At 43.5% G+C, this 20,763-nt stretch overlaps 1 protein-coding gene across 1 annotated transcript in view; it reads left to right on the top strand.

Moving 5' to 3' along the window:
* Window positions 1-20,763, top strand: part of LOC124606737 (potassium voltage-gated channel subfamily KQT member 4) — a 1,016,202-nt gene that overhangs the window by 446,667 nt on the left and 548,772 nt on the right. The window contains exon 2 of the mRNA XM_047138769.1: window positions 15,870-16,004. Within this exon, the coding sequence (XP_046994725.1) occupies window positions 15,870-16,004 (135 nt within the window). The remainder of the gene's footprint in view (window positions 1-15,869; window positions 16,005-20,763) is intronic.

Raw genomic sequence — 20,763 nt, 5'->3', positions numbered from 1 at the left:
AACGCCAAAAATCGACTTGCCAGTCAAGCAAAACTGCAGTGAGCATTGTCATAATCATCCCACCAGCGCACCAGATTGAAGATACCCGTTTGCTATATCACCGTGTTCTGTTACATGAAGAAGTCCGTAATTGCCTGCTGCACATCCTCGTCCAACAGGAATCGTCGACCCTTCCAACGTTTTTTAGCGGACCGACGGCGTGATAATTGCATGGGAAGAGATCAAGACTACGCTCGATCGTCTCCCACTTGATTTGGCGCAACTTCTGCATTATGACATTTGCGAAATGTGGACGTGCATTACCATAAACTAGGCGCTCCATTTCATAATGGTGGATTCCGACAGAAGACATGCTGCCCTGAAGAAATTATTCTCTAATGAATGTCTACCGGTGTTATGCTTTGAAGCCAAGAACAGAATAATAGCGCGTTTATTCCGTTTGAATGTGTATGGTAAGAACGTCGCCATAGTTCAAGTTTCTGCATTTGTTGCACGCATCTCAGAAAGACACAAATGCCACACTAATCCCTTGTCTTCATGTCGGTATTTATATGCCTGCATCGGAGTTGCGCTACGCTGCGTATATACTTACATACGTTTCCTGCAGCAGCACCCTCAAAACGGAAACATTTTAGTCGCTCCGTACGGAAACCGTTCAAATGACTCTGAGCACTATGGGACTTAACATCGGAGGTCATCAGTCCCCTAGAACTTAGAACTACTTAAACCTAACTAACCTAAGGACTTCACACACATCCATGCCCGAGGCAGGATTCGAACCTGTGACTGTAGCGGTCGCGCGGTTCCAGACTGAAGCGCCTAGAACCGTTCGGCCACTCCGGCCGGCCGCTCCTTACGTTTGAACGAGATAACACAAGACTGTATGATGCCTGAACTCTTCTCTCCTAGCTTGGTAAAGAGGAGCCTCGACTGTTCCCGCGGCCAGCTAATTGTCCAGATCTGTCACCTGCTGAAAACATCTGGTCATGGGTTGCCTAGAGCTTGACGCACCACCACTTGGCAGCGACTATGACTGCTGAAATGCCGGCCGCGGTGGTCTCGTGGTTCTAGGCGCGCAGTCCGGAACCGCGGGACTGCTACGGTCGCAGTTTCGAATCCTGCCTCGGGCATGGATGTGTGTGATGTCCTTAGGTTCGTTAGGTTTAAGTAGTTCTAAGTTCTAGGGGACTGATGACCACAGAAGTTAAGTCCCAAAGTGCTCAGAGCCATTTGAACCATTTTTTGACTGCTGAAATCTATGTAGAATTGAAGTAGCATAGAATGACGTGCTCTTATCTGTCATCCTATCTCAGTTTCACTCAGTGCCCAGCCGGGCTACAGCTGTTGTTACTGGCAGAGGGAGTTCGGTGTGCTAGAGGGGCTGCTGAAAAGTACTGCCTCCGAATTTGTTACGTGGAAACTCTTAAACCTTTCTAAATAAAAACAAACTTTATTAACATTCCATATGTTTATTCTTCGTGTCTACATATCTGTTTTTCAACGTAGTCACCATGGGGACGAACACATTTCTTCCAAAGAGAGTGCACTTTGTTGATACCGTCAACTGTAGAATGTTTCACTTTTTTGACGGAGCCATAATCTCACCTCCGCTTGTACCACCTCATCACTGTCAAAATGAAGTCCTCGAAAGTGTTCTTTAAATTTTGGTAACAGATCAAAATCGTATGGGGCCAAGTAGGAAGTGTATGGAGGATGATCGATGGCACTGAACACAGAACACGGGATTGTCACAGCGTTGCACCGCTCGTGTGTGACGTAGCGTTGTCATGCTGAAGCAGAGGATGCTCCAAGTGTAGACAAACTCTTCGAACTCTAAACTTGATTAAGCCTACACCAAGTTGATTCTCACCCACCAACATAATTATGCTACTCTCCACCGTGTTACACACGCTACAATTCAGAGACCTCTAGCGGCGAAAGGTTTCAAATACGTAGACAAGAAGAATGAAACATAGAATGTTACTAACGTTTGCTATATTTTAAAAGCTTTACAGGGTTCCACATAAAAAAATCAGAGACATTACTTTCTATCACGCCCTTATAAATTTCGCGGCCCGTATACCCCCAAATAACTTTTATTTATACTATACTGTATACGTACAATGAGTAAAACTTCATTGCTTGTTATCCTTTCTGTTACTGGATTTTTAATGGCCAGCGGAGTGAATGACATCTATAGTTTTCGAGAATATGTGTCGGACTTCATACGCCCGTTTCGAAAACGTGAGCATGAGTAGAGGAACATTTTATTACATACTTGATATGCACGGGTGTGGCCTGACCGTACAACATAACGCGCAGCGCGTTAGCTTGTAAGATAGTAATGTGAACCAAACCCGTATCGAATCGGCGCGGCGGATTAACGAACGTTGCTGGTGCGTTAGCTAGCATCAGTGCGGTTTTGAGCGATTTCCCACGCTCCGTTAGGCAGATGCTGGTCTGGTCCCCAGTTTGCGCCTCAGAAAACACAACACACAAACATTTAAAACATGATCACACACAGAACAATGTTTACACAATTTATAGACATGTGGCGCACACGACTTCCCTCCGCTACATAACTGACGGCTGCGGAGATAGGAATCGCATCCGACCAGAAAGTCAAACAAAATAAATTTGCTAACACGTGAGTACAGGGCAGCCCAACCCTAGACCAGATTCAGGCTAACGAAATGAAGAACATATGCACAGGTTTTAATGGTTTTACGTTGTATCCACGTAATCACTGAAATGAAATATCGTGTGGCGAGGGCCTCCCGGCGGGCAGACCTGACCGCCTGGTGCAAATCTTTTGAGGTGACGCCACTTCGGCTACTTGCGCGTCAATGACGATGAAATGGTGATAAAGACGACACAAACTCCCAGTCCCTGAGCGGAGAAAATCTCCAACCCAGCCGGGAATCGAAACTGGGCCCTCCAGCATTACAAGCCGGTGCGCTGTCCACTCAGCTACGGTGGCGAACACGTAATCATTAACGCCAACATATATCACTGTCTTTTCTAAATCAAGAATTTTTACTTACCTACATTAAATGAGATCGTATCTAAAAATTCCAAACATTAATTAGCATATTTAGACCAAATGCGGATGCGTAACCAATCGCGGATTTCACAATTACAGTCGTAAATAAGTGTACGTAATTAGATGCTTTATGAAGATGAAAACTAACCCGATTTTTCAGTGAACACTTTTATCGCAACCGAAGGAGAAACGTTTACGTAGGAAAATCTGAGCACAAAAAAAGCTGACTTTTTTTATTCTCATATGACGAAGATTTACTAGAAGAACTAACTCGAGACATAAATGTGGCGTAGTCTTTATAACATGACACCGCGTCCGCATGCGCAACAGAACATCGACCGAAAAAAAAAAACCAGATTTCAGAATGTAAATTTGTGGTAAGGTTCTAACAATACCACCACTTGCAAAGTAGGTTAGAAATCAGATAAATAATGTTGCTCACGCAGCATCTGTTCGTTTTATCGGGCAACAACAAAGTTATTGACTGTGGATGGTATCGTCAGAATGGAAATAATAAAGTCACTGTAAAAAAGTCATTAATTTTGGCACTTGTCTTGAATGGATTCCCACGTAGATTTTGCCGAAGTTGTTATGGCTCATCTTGTTGATTCTAGGGTGATTCCACTTTGACTGCTAGAAGGTCCAGATCTGTATTTTAACAATATTTGAAGACCTAACGCGTTTTTCAGGAAATTCTTAATGATCAAACAATCCCAGATCAGAACAATGGTATGGTAGAAATAATTTTTGACTTGGTGTTCAAGATCCACATTTTTATTAAACTTCTTGTAAATTCACATTTACTTCTTCTTCGTTGTCACATCATCAAGAAAACAGTTTTGTATCAATCTTCATATATTTAATTTCCACTTTAACCAAACACAAGACTTGACTGTTCTTTTACAAAGCGAAATAACAACTTAACTTCTGCAAAGTGAAACAAAGACTGCTCTGTGCGCATTAGCGCCAAAACTGTTACAATTAAGTCAAAGATTATGACAGTCTCACACAGAGATGAATACACACAAGAACCATATCACTGTAATATATCGATACATCGGAGTACCTATGCATTAATAAAACCAAATGTGAATATTGTCACAAAAATGTGTCTGTTACTTCGCAGAAAAGTAGTACGATATTACTGGTATCGAGAACTGGGGTTGGAGTGCCGTAATGGTCACGTAAATAAAGAACCATTACAAGGTCTTGTGGGTCCAATTTGCTGAGGTCATTGGTCCCTAAGCCTACACACTACTTAATCTAACTTAAACTAACTTATGCTACGGACAACACACACACACACACACACACACACACACACACACACACACACACACCTATGCCCAAGGGAGGACTCGAACCTCCGACGGTGGGGGGGGGGGGGGGGGGGGGGGGCACACTGACCGTGACAAGGCGCACATAGACCGCGCGGCAACTGATTTCAATTCCACTGGCCACCACCGAACGGTTGTTATGTCGGCCGATAAGGTCGACTAAACTGAGACAACGCACCTGCTGCCATTTAGGTTTCGAAGGATCGTCCGTCTTTTGTCAACATCGGTCATCGATAGAATCGTCCGATGTCGGCGCCATTGCAACCGCAGCGCTCGAAAATGCTCAATTGTCGCTCCACCTAAACTACTCTCGGTCCTGTGCGGTATTCGTAAGACAGTTCCATACGTTTCGAAGGACATTAAACTTCAACAGTATTCACTGTTTTAAGTACAAACTTAGTACTTCACATAGCTGTCGTAACGTCAACCATGGCTGTAGTTGGTTTACTGGTTTATTAGAATAAGACAACGTAACATATTCAAGTTTATATGAAGAGAACAGTATACTGTAAATTCGTGATGCTTTACATTTCTGTCGCCTACGATACTACATAGACATCTATTACTGAAACACGTGTAAACATCTTAGTGCTATTGTTAAGATCTTTTAACCACTTATTTATGGTTTGTAAACCGTTCTTTTTGTACAGTTCTTACAATTCGAGATGAAGTTATATCTTCTATAGTAAGCTCCTGCCTTCTACCATCGGTACACTTTGTCTATCCAAGAGAAATGAAACCCACATTTTTATCATGCCGCGTTGTCAGATCTTTGCCTACACCACTTCAGATGACTGTCACAAACGAAAGAGGGAAGGATGGGTTGTAAATACTGTTGACAACAAAGTCGCTGGATGCGGAACACTTCGATCGTGGAACAATAACGAAGGAAATAGTACGTGTCGTTGTAGGGAAACCATGGAAAACCTGAATCTGGATAGCCGAAGAAGAATTAAAACCGCGTCCTTTCTAAGACGAGTTCAGTCTCTTACCACTGTGCCACTCCTCACTGCCGGCTTGTACACTATCTGATCAGAAGTCACCCGAGACCCTTGTAGAATGCGCAGTTAACTACTAGGCCTCACGAGAGAGTATAAAAATAGGCGAAAAAGAACTGTGTTATCAGTAAAGGGGAGTAAAAGTAGGGTGTGTCGGTGAGGAAATCTCACTGACTTCGAAGATGGGCAAGTCATACGGTACTACCTAAGTAATAAATACATCAAGGACAAAAAAATGGTTCAAATGGCTCTGAGCACTATGGGACGCAACCGCTGAGGTGATCAGTCCCCTACGACTTAGAACTAATTAAACCTAACTAACGCAAGGACATCACACACATCCATGCCCGAGGCAGGATTCGAACCTGCTACCGTAGCAGTCGCGCGGTTCCGGACTGAAGCGCCTAGAACAGCTCGGCCACCGCGGCCGGCACATCAAGGACCTTTCAACACTTTTATAACTCGCTCAGGTCGACAGTCAGTTATGTGATTTTGAAGTGGAAAGGCGAAGAACCAACCGTAGTTAAACCAACACCAGGCAAACCTCACGGACTGACTGACAGGGACATTCGAGCACTGCGGATGATTGTTGTAAAAATTGTATGAAATTAGCGGAAGGAATCACTCATGAGAATGAAAGCGTTACCAGAAGTCCAGCTAGCATAATGACCGTGCGTAGGGAGTTAAAGGGAACGGGGTGCCATGGCAGAGCAGCTTCCCAAAAGCCACACTCATTTCTGTAGTCACTTTTAAGCGAAACTTGGTTTCGTGTAAAGAGCGACGCCAGACGGCCGCTGTGGCCGAACGGTTCTAGGCGCTTCAGTCTGGAACCGCGCTGCTGCTACGGTCGCAGGTTCGAATCCTGCCTCGGGCATGGATGTGTGTGATGTCCTAAGGTTAGTTGGGTTTAAGTAGTCTAAGTCTAGGGGACTGATGACCACAGATGTTAAATCCCATAGTGCTCAGAGCCATTTGAACCATTTTAAAGAGCGACGCCACTGGACAGTGGATAACAGTAAACAAACAGTTTGGAGTGATGAACCACGAATTACAGAGTGGCAGTCCGATGGAAAGATTTGGGTTTGGGCAATGCGTGAAGAATATTACCTGCCACCATACGTAGTATGCGGAGGAGGTGGTGTTACCAGATGGAAAGCAGGATCTGTGAGGCAATGGTTTGTGGACTATAGCATTCCTGAAATGAACTGGCCTGCCCAGAGTTCGGATCTGAACGCAATGGACCATTTTTGGGATGACTTACAGCGTCGAGTTCGCTCCAGATCCCTGGGTCCAACATCACTGTCGTCTCTGGTTTCTGCTCTTGAGGAAATATGGGCTGCAGTTCCTCCTTCTGCATTCAGCGAATTCGTTGAGTGTCCCCAGTAGAGCTGAAGCCGTCATAAGGCGAAGGATGGACATTCTGCGCCAGTGTCCACTAACAGGTGTCCAGATAAGTTTAATATAATAGAGTAGATAACGTTTTACTGTCTTAAACACTTTTCAATCATTATTAACGGTATCAATCCGAAATTAACATTTACGGTAGAGGTGGAACAGGCTGGTGAATCTACGTTTCTCTACGTGTTACTTAGACGGATCAAGACACATCTGGTTTACACTATGTAGAGAAAACCGACTCAACCGACGTACATCGTGTTCAGTCAGTCGAATCACCATTCAAGCTGAGATGCGATGTATTAGGCAACAGCGTGTAGAGAGATGTGAAACAATCATAGCGGCTCAAATAAGTGGAAAATATCACTTACATTTTCTTTCAGTTCTGGCAGTGATTTGTTGGTTGGGTGTCGATGTTAAGTTGTAGGGCACCCTGTAAATATCTGGATAACTCACTTTAAAATTCTTAAGCAGGAGCGTGCCACCTCCAACGAACTGTGCCTAGTAAAAGGTTGAGGTGCTTAAACCAACCTTGGGTTCAAAGGGCTCTGAGCACTATGGGACTTAGCATCTGTGGTCATCAGTCCCCTAGAACTTAGAACTACTTAAACCTAACTACCCTAAGGACATCACACACATCCATGCCCGAGGCAGGATTCGAAGCTGCGACCGTAGCAGTCGCGCGGTTCCGGACTGAGCGCCTAGAACCGCTAGAAACCAACATTGAGTTGAGGATATAGATTCACTGTAATTTATGTACGGATGGTAGTCTATACACTGTCCAGTCACATTAATGTGAGCACGTTTCAAAAGCCTGAACAACCACCTTCCACAGCGCGGACTGCTGTGAGAGGCGCACGAAAATATTCAACAAGATTCTGGAACGTATCAACAGGGGAACCATACCACCTCTAGGGCCATGGCCAGCTGTGCTTTGTTTCCCGGACAGGGATCCATGGCGCAAGTAGCCCAATAGAGGTGGTCCAACAGATTCACGATTAGGTTTACATTCGGACAGTCTGGTGGCCAGGTGAGTAGGGTAAACTAATCCTAGTCTTCGAACCACGCATGTATACTGCGATCAGTTTTACAAATTGCATTGTCCTGTTAGTAGATGCCGTCGTGCCATGGAAAAACAAACTGCAGTAATCATGGTCGTGGTCCACAAAGATAAATATCATACTTGGGTTGGTCCATTGTGCCTTCCAGAATGACGAGATCACTCAGGGAATGCCACTAAAACATCCCCCACACCACAACGCTCGCTCCTCGCCGTGGACCTTTTCGACGATTGTGGAAGAGTGTTTCCTTTTATAAGTATCACGCGGCCCACGGCAACGGTCATCTGTCATGTGCAAAAGTCACCTATCGCCACTACTCAGTGTACGTGAAGTTTCTGTACTGGAGTGCAAATTCCAACCTCCGTCGCCAGTGAACAGCAATCACCATGGGTGCACGAACCAGGCGCCTGCTGTGGAGGCCCGTACGCAGCAATGTCCGCTGAACGGTAGTTGAGGAAGCACTGTCGATGGCCCCTTGGTTCATATTGGTGGTCATCTGCTGAACAGATGTACGTCTATTCGCCCATAAACGCCTCCACATCCATCTTTCACCACTGGCATCTACGACTCGTGGTGCACCACTGTTACTTCGGTGACGGTTTTAGACAACGCCATTTTGTCGTGCACAGTATACTTTAACCATGGCAGCATATGAACATTTTACAGGCTTGGCTGTTTTGGTGCGAAAGCCAACGATCATGCCGTTTTCGACGTCAGATAAATTACACATTATAACGAATGCACTGTTCTATCCGCTCTCTCCACAGGCTGTATATACCCTCCTGCGCTAAAGGTGTCATCTGCCGTTTTTGAGTGATTATTGCACGTTGCCGCCGATCATAGGCGGTGGTCATATCAGTGTGACTGAACCTCACAGTTTCAATTAACACCTCGATAAATAAAGCTGCAATCATGAGACTTGATGATTGTGTTAGAAATTCTCTGAACATTTAACCTACAGTGTGACACATTTGTCCCAACGACGGATTACTTGTTGGAGACATTGACTGTGTATGATTGAATTTTGACTGATCAAGAACCGTTCCACCTCGAATATCATCTCTTGTCATTCAGGAAGTGCCTGGCACGTAACGGTTTCTTCGCCCGAGCAATAAGGAAGAACCATGGGTGCCATGTCAGCTGAATACGGGACTGAGATAAGGCCTGACAGCCCAAAAACCAGCGTGTGTGACTGCACCCTGTGCAGAACGACATGGGGCGTTAATATGGAACATAACCTCCATTAGCACTGTCAGGAGATTTTAGTACTAAGCACCTATGATAGCCTGCCCTGTCCGCCCCTATAGCTGAGTGGTCAGCGTGACGGATTGCCGTTCTGCGCTCCCGGATTCGATTCCCGGCTGGGTCGGGGATTTTCTCCGCTCAGGGACTGGGTGTTGTGTTGTCTTCATCAACATTTCAGCCCCATCCGGCCCGCAAGTAGCCCAATGTGGCGTCGAATGTAATAAGACCTGCACCAAGGCGGCCGGACCTCCCCACAAGGGGTCTCTCGGCCAATGACGCCAAACGTTCATTTCTATTTCATGCACTGCCCCTTATGAGCATAGTCTGTCAGCACAAGCCGTGATAAACTCAAAAAAAAAGAGCGGGCAGCAATCCACCTGTCGTTTCTGGTGGCTATGTGGATACCCCAGAAGTCATCTAGATTGGCATGCCTCAGTTCAGTGAACGTTTTGAATTGTCGTAGGCAGTCGCGAAACGCAGTGGCCAGCGATCTGTCAAATTCAATATGTCGTGAAAGATGTTTTAAACTGACCCATGATTTGTTTTCACTTTTTCCACTATTGCCTCGTTTATTATATGCTAGTCTTTGAGCATCATGACCTCCACTTCTCTTGTGATTCTCGGTTCTTCACAGAGAGATAGTCTGGCTTTTCATCGTTCGTCATTCAGTTTTGTTTGATTACAGTGGAATCGTCTGCACTATGTAATTACTATCTTGTATGACGGTGCATTATTTCCATACATTTCCACCAACTCACCCTGGATTGTTGCGACGTATTTCCCGTTTAAGACAGAAAAAATCACCGCATGATACTCCTCTTTATCGATGGGCTGCGCTATTTTATTTTAGTCCCTTCAGCAGCGTATTAGGCCTGCACAACCGTACCTACTATTAGGGGTGATGAAAAAGTTTCCATTTGAGGGAGTTGCAGCAGCGTTTATGCAACGTAGCCCGACTCCAATGCGGGTATATAAACACTGAAACGTAACCAATGAATAGGTGTGGCATTCGTCTCTTTCTCACGTGCCTGCAGCAAATGCAGAAATGTGAACTTTGGCGATGTAATTACGAGATGCGTCCAAACAATACCAATGTGCTTTTATTCTTTTCTTGCCGAAGGACAAATACCGGTAGATATCTGTCGGAGAATGAAGAACATGTGTGGGACTGCCTATATGATGAAAACTATCGTTGTGGAATGGTGCGATAATGGTGCTTTTGCATCATGATAACGCACAACCCCAATCGCAAAGGTCATAACGTAAAAGTTACGCCAACTGAAGGAGGAGAAACTCGAGCACCCGCACTATAGTCCTGATCTCTACCCATACATCCCCCCTCGGTCCCTTAAAATAAGGCCCTAAAGGGTCTACGATTCCTGTTGGACGAGGTCACGCAACAGGAAGCGGTGTTTTACAAGACGGGAATCTTCAACCTCGTGCGTCAATGGGATCATTGTCTCGGTGCTCACCACAATTTTGCCTGATTGGAATATCGATTGTGATCTGTACGGCCTTCAAACGAAAATGTTTTGATCGCCCCTTATATCAAAATTTTTGTGACTACCCCTAGTAAATCTTTTATAGCAAATGGGCGGCACTAGTTGCAGTGAATCTCTTTTTCTGATACACGAAAACAAACAATGGTGCCTTATGGTTTGTGTGTCCTCCTCTGCAGCTGTATGTGATTTACGAAATGTTCCGAAAAACTGTTTTATATATGATCGGAATATCTCTTTCTCATCTAGTCCTGAACGAGGCCCCAGAAGGTTGTACAATGTAAGCGTCGATTAAGAAGAGATTTTTCGAAATTCTCTCTAAGAGGGGTGAAATAGGGAATGAAAGGTTTTTTTTTTAATATACGTCGCATTTTTGAATCTAGACCTACGAAAATTAGTATTTGGTTTCTCGATCAGAAATATAGAAATATCGATCATACAATGTTGGCTTTCATGGCCGGTATTGTCTTCATTTAAACTTCACGGGCTGATATGCCGTGGTCGATGTATAAAACTCTCCGCTGACGTTTCGTCTCCCGCAGTTGGATACGAAACGTCAGGGGAGAGTTTTATACATCGACCACGGCGTATCAGCCCGGAAATTTTAAGTAAAGAAATAGATATCCTGTTTCAGCATTTTCGGCAATATACCCACTGTGGGGTTGAAATCGTGGATGAAAGTTTTTACGAACATAATTCTTTATTAGAGAACTACTAATTTATTTCTACAGCTATATCGATGAAAATTGGCACTTGGCTTCTCGGTTGCAAATAAAAATATGTGTTTCAATGTTTCTGGGAATTCTACCTCCTAAGGGAGTGAAATAGAGCATTAAAAATTTTGTAAACTTGCATTATGAAAGCATTTTCAAAGCTAAATCGATGAAAATTTGTATTTGGCTTCTTTGTTATGAATTTAAAAAATTGTGTTTCACTGTATTTTGGAATTCAAACCCTGCGAGGGTGAAATGGGGGATGAAATTTTTTATGGAAATATTTCGTTACATAATAAAATATTAAAGCTAAATCTATGAAAATTGTAATTTAACTACTCGGTTAGATATAAAAACACATCACAAAAACGCAAAAGACATGTCCAGATCATACAGTCTACGCAACGAAGCAGCAGGCGCTGAGCTTGAATATAAAGTACAAATAATATTGCGAGACATTGGAATTTCTGCCAAAAAAGCTACTTACATGGTAACGTAGACCTTCGTTCCTTACGGTGTTGACTGTGGTGAGTCCCGAACCCATCAGAATATTTGCTTTCAGTGGCTCCCCTCGAACCTTGCTATCAGATTAACTTATTTCGGTGTGCATTTCCATCCAACCGACGTGACGCTCGTGCTGGCAGCTATGCGGCTACCGGTGGAATACAAAACAAGACTATTGTAATAAGGTAAAGTGGCCATGAAGTGGCAGTGGCAGGCGCACCTGCTACGGATAATCACCGAGATCTAACACTCAAGCCGGCCGCTGTGACCTAGCGGTTCTAGGCACTTCAAAATGGCTTTGAGCACTATGGGACTTAACATCTATGGTCATCAGTCTCTAGGCACTTCAGTCCGGAACCGCGCTGCTGCTACGGTCGCAGGTTCGAATCCTACCTCGGGCATGGATGTTTGTGATGTCCTTAGGTTAGTTAAGTTTAAGTAGTTCTACGTCTAGGGGACTGATGACCTCGGATGTTAAGTCCCATAACGCTTAGAGCCATTTGAACCATCAAGCATGCAGTGGTGACAGGCAAGGGGCTCATCAATATTAAGTACCCCAACGGCCAGTGGTAAGGGGACTCATCTAAATCTAGAATTCCGATGGGAACAGGAAACTATTACTTCCACGTCATTGGTCCTGGTTCACGCTAAACATAGCTTCTAATCATACACTGAAGCAGCTAACCATATTGTACTAAACAATCAAATTTGGAACACTAAGGTAAATTTCGTGTGCAAATATCGACTGATAGAACACAAAGGTTTATATTTAGATCGTAAACGAAGTATAGACTCAAATGCATCGGTTTTTAATTGGAAAAACATGCACACTTGATATTTGTGAATTACAGCCCAATCTAACTCGATTGGGAAACAATGGTTTGAGTAAACAGTGTGTATGTTTTGGCATACAATCCGAAAATGCGTTAAAAGAAGGGGGTTACGATTTTAAGATATAAAGTGACCACGCCCACGCATGAGGCGTAGTTGGGAGGTGGCCATTTGTAGCATACACGGATGTCTCCTTTATTAATATCAACTTTTCACCTAGAATGTCTTATTTTTCGTACTGTGCATCGTTTTTGAGATAGTTATATGTCTCGGGTTAAGCGAGAACTGCATATATAAATACGGTGTCTCAAAAGGTACGGTACAACTTTAATGTATTATAGCAACCAGTCTAGTTGAGCTATTAACACCTTGTTTGGCTTATGTGCTCACTATCTCACAACGTTTGTTTCAGTCAGTTTCAAAATGTGTGCCCGTGATGGCGCGCATAAGAGCTGTCTGTATTCAAGGTCTATCCACACTTGGCGCAAATTACTCGCGTCAACTGTGGCATTGGAAGTAACGATTCGGTTCTTTAAATCAGTCTGGCTGGCAGGCGTTAGGTAGATCCTATCCTTGACTTACGCCACTGAAAGAAATCTGTCGGTGTAACGTCAGGCGAGCTAGGAGACCAGCGAACTGGACCACCCGAGCCAATCAATCGATTTGGAAACATTTTCTCTAGAACATCTGAAGTACCGGTGCATGTTCGAAAACGATTGTGTCTTGGTGGTCAACCAACTGTGATAACGCAAACAGCTCCGGCATAACAAGGTAACTGTTCGAGTTAACTGTGTTTTTCTGAGGGAAAAAATGGTTCCACTACGGGATCAACCCTCAAACACCACCACACAGTCACTTTCGGGCCGTCAAAAAAACGTAAACTCATCCCTCACAGTATGCTAGTAGCCTGTACCCGATACGAGCATTATATTTGTTTACCTTACCACACACGTGTAACGTCGTTTAGTCGGAAAATGCTAGGTTGTTTAAAAAATTTCTGTTCTCGCCTAAACAGTGAAGAATGTCCACAACAAAACGTACACGCTGTGGCTTGTCATCTGCTTTCAATCCGTGTAGCAGTTGTAATCGGTATGGACGCATCTGTAAACATTTTCGAAGGATCCAGTGCACGGTCGCCCCAAAGATCTGCAGCCCCTGCGATGCCCTCCGGAAAGGTGTCTGTGTTGAAAAACCAACAGTATCCGTTGTATGTCGGCTTCACTTGTTCCAGGCCGTCCAGGATGACGCCTCACATCAATTTTTCCTGTCTGCATATAGTTTCTATACCATCGGCGCATCGACGCCCTCCATGGTAGTTGCTTCCTATACCATGTTTGGAAGTTCCTTTGAACCTGCGTGTCCGACTTGGTCTGAATAAACCACTCCACACACTGAGACGTTTCTTGAACTGTTATCATTATCCAGCACTCACGGCAACCTGGAACACATTCAAACAGAACTTTTTGAATTTGTGTGTCACATCAGTTAAACATGGTGTGAATATCTTAATCAGTTCGGGTGCTATAACACACTGAAGTTACAGTGAACCTTTTGGAACACCTTGTATACACATATACATACAATCTTCTCGTTTATTCCCTTGTTCGTATCCTCTTGATATACTATGAAGAAGCTCTAAATACACTCCTGGAAATGGAAAAAAGAACACATTGACACCGGTGTGTCAGACCCACCATACTTGCTCCGGACACTGCGAGAGGGCTGTACAAGCAATGATCACACGCACGGCACAGCGGACACACCAGGAACCGCGGTGTTGGCCGCCGAATGGCGCTAGCTGCGCAGCATTTGTGCACCGCCGCCGTCAGTGTCAGCCAGTTTGCCGTGGCATACGGAGCTCCATCGCAGTCTTTAACACTGGTAGCATGCCGCGACAGCGTGGACGTGAACCGTATGTGCAGTTGACGGACTTTGAGCGAGGGCGTATAGTGGGCATGCGGGAGGCCGGGTGGACGTACCGCCGAATTGCTCAACACGTGGGGCGTGAGGTCTCCACAGTACATCGATGTTGCCGCCAGTGGTCGGCGGAAGGTGCACGTGCCCGTCGACCTGGGACCGGACCGCAGCGACGCACAGATGCGCGCCAAGACCGTAGGACCCTACGCAGTGCCGTAGGGGACCGCACCGCCACTTCCCAGCAAATTAGGGACACTGTTGCTCCTGGGTTATCGGCGAGGACCATTCGCAACCGTCTCCATGAAGCTGGGCTACGGTCCCGCACACCGTTAGACCGTCTTCCGCTCACGCCCCAACATCGTGCAGCCCGCCTCCAGTGGTGTCGCGACAGGCGTGAATGGAGGGACGAATGGAGACGTGTCGTCTTCAGCGATGAGAGTCGCTTCTGCCTTGGTGCCAATGATGGTCGTATGCGTGTTTGGCGCCGTGCAGGTGAGCGCCACAATCAGGACTGCATACGACCGAGGCACACAGGGCCAACACCCGGCATCATGGTGTGGGGAGCGATCTCCTACACTGGCCGTACACCACTGGTGATCGTCGAGGGGACACTGAATAGTGCACGGTACATCCAAACCGTCATCGAACCCATCGTTCTACCATTCCTAGACCGGCAAGGGAACTTGCTGTTCCAACAGGACAATGCACGTCCGCATGTATCCCGTGCCACCCAACGTGCTCTAAAAGGTGTAAGTCAACTACCCTGGCCAGCAAGATCTTCGGATCTGTCCCCCATTGAGCATGTTTGGGACTGGATGAAGCGTTGTCTCACGCGGTCTGCACGTCCAGCTCGAACGCTGGTCCAACTGAGGCGCCAGGTGGAAATGGCATGGCAAGCCGTTCCCCAGGACTACATCCAGCATCTCTACGATCGTCTCCATGGGAGAATAGCAGCCTGCACTGCTGCGAAAGGTGGATATACACTGTACTAGTGCCGACATTGTGCATGCTCTGTTGCCTGTGTCTATGTGCCTGTGGTTCTGTCAGTGTGATCATGTGATGTATCTGACCCCAGGAATGTGTCAATAAAGTTTCCCCTTCCTGGGACAATGAATTCACGGTGTTCTTATTTCAATTTCCAGGAGTGTATAATTATACAGTTTAAACTAACTTTCCTATCTTATCCGCATACGTGACTTCTGTGATAGATGCTTCATTCCAGGACTCTTTCATCTCCTCATAAAATAACAATAACGAGCTATGAAATTTCGTCTGTCTGGTGCACGATTCCGGTGTGTCAGTTTCCGTTTTTCCTGTTTGTTTCAGTTTCTGCATGGTCTTCACGTGCCTCGCCTTGAGCGTTTTCTCTACGATACAAGAGTACGAAGAAGACGCCAGAGCCATCCTTTTCTACATGGAGTTCGTAGTCGTAATTTGGTTTAGTATAGAATTTTGCCTGAGGTGAGTGTATTGATTACATTTCATTTCTGTCATCACGTTAAAGAATGGTTATTATAACAAACAAAGCTTGTAAGACCAGAGACAGTCCTTACTAAGTTTCCAGATCAGCTTCAACAAAACTCTTTTACTATTAAGTTACGGTTCATGTTTCTGGACACATTCTTTACTCATCACGTAAGAAAATGTCATATTCACATGTGTCTAGAAACACTTTATTTCTGTTTTCTACACCTGTTCGTAGTGCCTTAATCGCGGGAAACTCACGGGAACAGTACCACCAGCAAACGATATCAAACTCTTCCTTACATGCATCAACCCCTCGTCCCACTGAATCCGAATGTGCTGATATATATTTGGAGTAGTGTGTATTATTTCGCAGCCTCCCGTAAAGCGTGTATGATGATAGTCTGCTTTTTTCAGCGGTTTTCAATATACAAGAGATTTAAAGTCTATCTCCCCCCTCCCACCACCACCAAAAAAAGATAAAAAAGAACAGAAAAAAGATTAGTGGGTTTATGCCCGGATAGAGCAGAGGCCAGGAAATTGCTTCACCTCTTCCTATCCAAATGCCATAGAATCTCTTATTTAGAATTTCTACTTAAGCAAGTTAGAATTTTGAGTATTTCGTGGAAGAATGAGTTGAAAGTGGTTTCATGGTATATTCTATTCCCGTGAATTTCCTTCATTGATTTATAGGTTAGGAGATAGAAATAAAGCGTTCCAGATGCACGTGTATATACGTGTATTTTCTTCTTTCACGTGTAGAAAATAAGTCCTAAAATTCACGACTTCACAGCAATTTACGCCCTGATTATTGTGATTATTATAATAGCATTTGATTATAACAGAGAAAGAAATTCATTCTAGGGATCGTCTCTACATGTTTGGCTTAGGTCTTTTCTGTACTATTTGCGCATGACAATTAACATTTTCAAAAGCTTTCTCAAAAGACAAACCCATTTAATTTTGTTTTTCCTTTTTCTTTCTAGAATTGATGACGTAGCAACTTTAATGTTATGGCTTATTTTAAATCTGTCAGCTAATCTGTTTAAGTTATAAATTGTTCTTTAAGTTACATTAATTAGACATGACATTCATTAGCGACTTCAGAAGTATGTAATTAATAGCAAAAATAAAAATTTTACGATTTGATTAACACATTGTCATTCTGGAAGGGACGCTAAAAGACTTATAAGTTGAAAGGAGTGCATAGCGTTTTGAGATGAGGTTGTAAGAGGAACATCTACAAAAGTGAAGCAGGGGTAATGAAATGTCGGTGAAGTAAAAGAGGCGACAGTGAGAGAACTCGGTAAATGAAAGTAATACTAAGAGCAGTGGATGAGTTTTGCGTTCTGGGCAACAACAAAAATGACTGACCGAGGAAAGAGAGCATGTAAAAGGCAGCCTCGCAGTATCTAGAAAAGCATTTCTGAAAGTAAGAAATATGTTAACCTCAAACATAAATTTAGGTGTTAGGTAGTCTTTTCTGAGTTATTTGTTGGAAATGGATCCTTAAGTATATGTGAAACGTCAACAATAAGTGACTAGAAACTTGAGTTACTAATTAAGAGATACTGAATCGAACTGACGAGAAAAGATCTTCATGAAACAAATTGACTAAAAGAAGGGATCGGTCGACAGGACATATCCAAACATATCAAGGAATAATTAATTTGGTAATGAAGAGAAGATTGGGAAGGGACAGGGTGGAAGGGACGGGCTTGGCAGTGGTATGCAGGTTGAAATGGATGTAAGACATAGTATGCATGTGGAGATGATGAGACCTGAAGAAGGGTAGACTAGCACTGAGAGCTGTATCAAACTAGCGTCCGACTTAAAGCCCACGACAGTAAGGACAACAATCGACTCAGTGTCAAGCAATACAGGAGCTTAACACTATCTCAGTTTTAACTATCAACTGTGGGATATTTTGGCAAAGGACACGGAACTCTGATCCCATATGGGAAACAGTATCGTAGATAACAACATTTAAGGAGCAGATGTCTATTCACGGGGTTAGCTTTGACAGTAGAAGATGTGAAAGTCTAGAAACGGAGGGGATGTGAAATGTGGTGGGACATGAAGTTTTTAATATTTTATGATGGCTGATGAAGTTTAGTTTTAAGGGTTACAAGTGTACAGAATGAGATCTACAAAATGTCACGAAAAGAGTATATTGAAGCCTTGTGCGAGGGAATGGCTTTGAAGTTTATCAGTTGTAAATTACAGTATTTTATCAGGTAAGGTGTTGCAAACTTCACATTAAATTGTGTTCATCCACTTACACAGTATACAGATGTTCAGTGGCTCATGAAGGCGTGCACCTTCAGACTTGCTAGGTTACACACCTTCAAAAAGTGTTCGGTTTTCATTTTTTCAGTAGTATCTAAGTTGATTCCTTATTTCCATAGATTGTCGGCTTTACTCTTTCCGTTTCATTTTGTGTTCCTATCTGTGCTGCACATTGTAAGCTAATAAAATAATATTTCTCACCAAATAGTGCTCCCATTTAAGTGAATGTAGCTTAATAATTATGAAATAACCATGGAATTATATGCTGGTAACTAAAACTGCGTGTGGAAACAACCACGTCACTGTAGATTTTGATGAAGATACATTAGCACTGTAAGAAGATACTTCAATTGAGTACTATTAATTTTAATTAAGCCTCGCACTAGTTTTGTGGTTTTGCTTCGGACTGCAACATGCACTCCAGTTTTTGGGAAACAGTCCCGTTGAAAAAGTTGCTGACTGGTGGAAGATGCACAACCATAGCCATCCGATTAATAAAAGCCCATTGTAGGAACATACATTAAAGCTACAGCCGCTCTTGCAGTTGCAGTAATTGCTTTACGTGTTGTGCAACATGCGAGGGACCTATACATAACTACGTCGCAATGCGGAAACATCAACGGCGCTCGTGGTCACGTAACGTTCACACATGTCACCAGCACGCTTGCTCGCGTTATACGAAGGAAAACAGGTCAGCATTGCAACATGCGTTCTAGCATATAGAGAACAGCCTCAAGTGCGATCACAAGTACGGAAAACAAATGACGTCAACATTTCTGTTACCCTTTGTTTGGTGATTTTCTCTTTACTTGGGGAAAGAGGGCGAAGAGGTATCAGTTTTTGATGGAACTTCATTAATGGAAATCCGTAGACATATCGCGAGACCTATCTTGACACTATATTAAAATTACGGAGAAAAACTACAGAATATACAAATACAGATAGTCAAATGGAACACTGATCTTGAATGTTTCCGAGAAGATAGATCTACAGCTGTGTTGCCGCTCTCACGTACAGGTATTAGATGAGAACATTGTTTCACAGAGTTGTCAGGGCGACACGAAAAACACACAGTATGTACCTTATGTTACCGATCCGTGGGAAAGGACAATTAATTGGATTGAGATAATCATCCTGATGTGTCAAACGATATTTTCATGACAGGGGTACTTTAAACACCTGTATTGTGTCATAATTATTCGCTACTTCTCGTAAGATTAACTTGCATACTGTTTCGTTTCCAACATCGTTGGATGAGGCGCAGCATTCCACAGCCACCAAGTAAAACTGCTGAAAGAGCGTACTGAAGTGAACAGAAAACAGGCAATAGAATGCACACATATCTTATTTGACAAAAGTAGCCGGTTTCCTCATATTAATTCCAAGGAAATACTCGCACCAAATCAACACATTTTTCTGTCTTCAATAAGTAATATGAGTTTCTTAATATTGCCTTTCGGTAATTCAGGTATCTTGTTTTTACTTTCGCTATCCTTGTTGATTTCTTATTTTGCCTCTGTTTCCATTTTTTATGTTCGCTATATATGAACACGACAGTAATTTTATCACACTGCCTAAATGGCAACAAGATAGTACCTATATAAACGAACGTCAGAGACAGTGCGATAAATGTTCTCTAACACTCATTTTGTATTAATTCCTTCAGTGCGATAAAGGATGTAGCACAAGCGGTTTCCTTGTAGCGTGGGAAAGGCTGCAGATTCTGCTGCTCGGCAAGGCAAAACTAAAGACGAAAAAGAGTTCAGCGCAATCGACCCATTGCGCTAAATGCTAGGCATTCAACAGTACATTTATCTTAATATGTCATTTACAGTGATACAGTAATATAGAAAGCATATAACCAAACAGTTGTACCAGAACTTAGTTCATCCTAAATATAACAGATAAATTTTGTTAACGCAGATCTCAGACATTCCCAGACGTTCGTGATCTAGATAGTTTACTGTTTGTTTCAGTGATACGCCAGGCTTTCGGCTTTTAAGGCAGCCTACAAGTCAGTAACCCGTGTGCAGACACCAGGATTATCACTCCCCTAAACGAAAGTAGGAGTGCGTTAATGGAATGGAATTATTATTTATAATTACTACTCCCATTCTGCGTATTGTATATCTATGGTGTCTTACCTTTATTGAGACAAATTTTATAAACTTATGCACCTAGCGGTACCTCTTAACTGTAGCGCCGCTATTCAGTCTGTAGTTAATGTAAGGAAGCATCAGCGTACAAATTAATATTAAACTCATTATTTCAGCTAATCAAGAGGGCTGTTATGCTCGTTCATTTGTTGAGATGTAATACTGAAGTTCCTGAAGAGATTTTTGTAGCATTACACAACAATGCTACTCTGTAAAATACTGTTATTCTGATAGTGAATGAGAACACTAAGTAATTGAGAAATAATATTTAATGTCATGAATAAAGGAATAGAAGTAAATTAGACCACTGA

This window comes from Schistocerca americana, chromosome 3 (genome assembly GCF_021461395.2).
Source record: "Schistocerca americana isolate TAMUIC-IGC-003095 chromosome 3, iqSchAmer2.1, whole genome shotgun sequence".
Taxonomy (NCBI): domain Eukaryota; kingdom Metazoa; phylum Arthropoda; class Insecta; order Orthoptera; family Acrididae; genus Schistocerca; species Schistocerca americana.
This window is presented reverse-complemented; position numbering and strand designations above follow the sequence as displayed.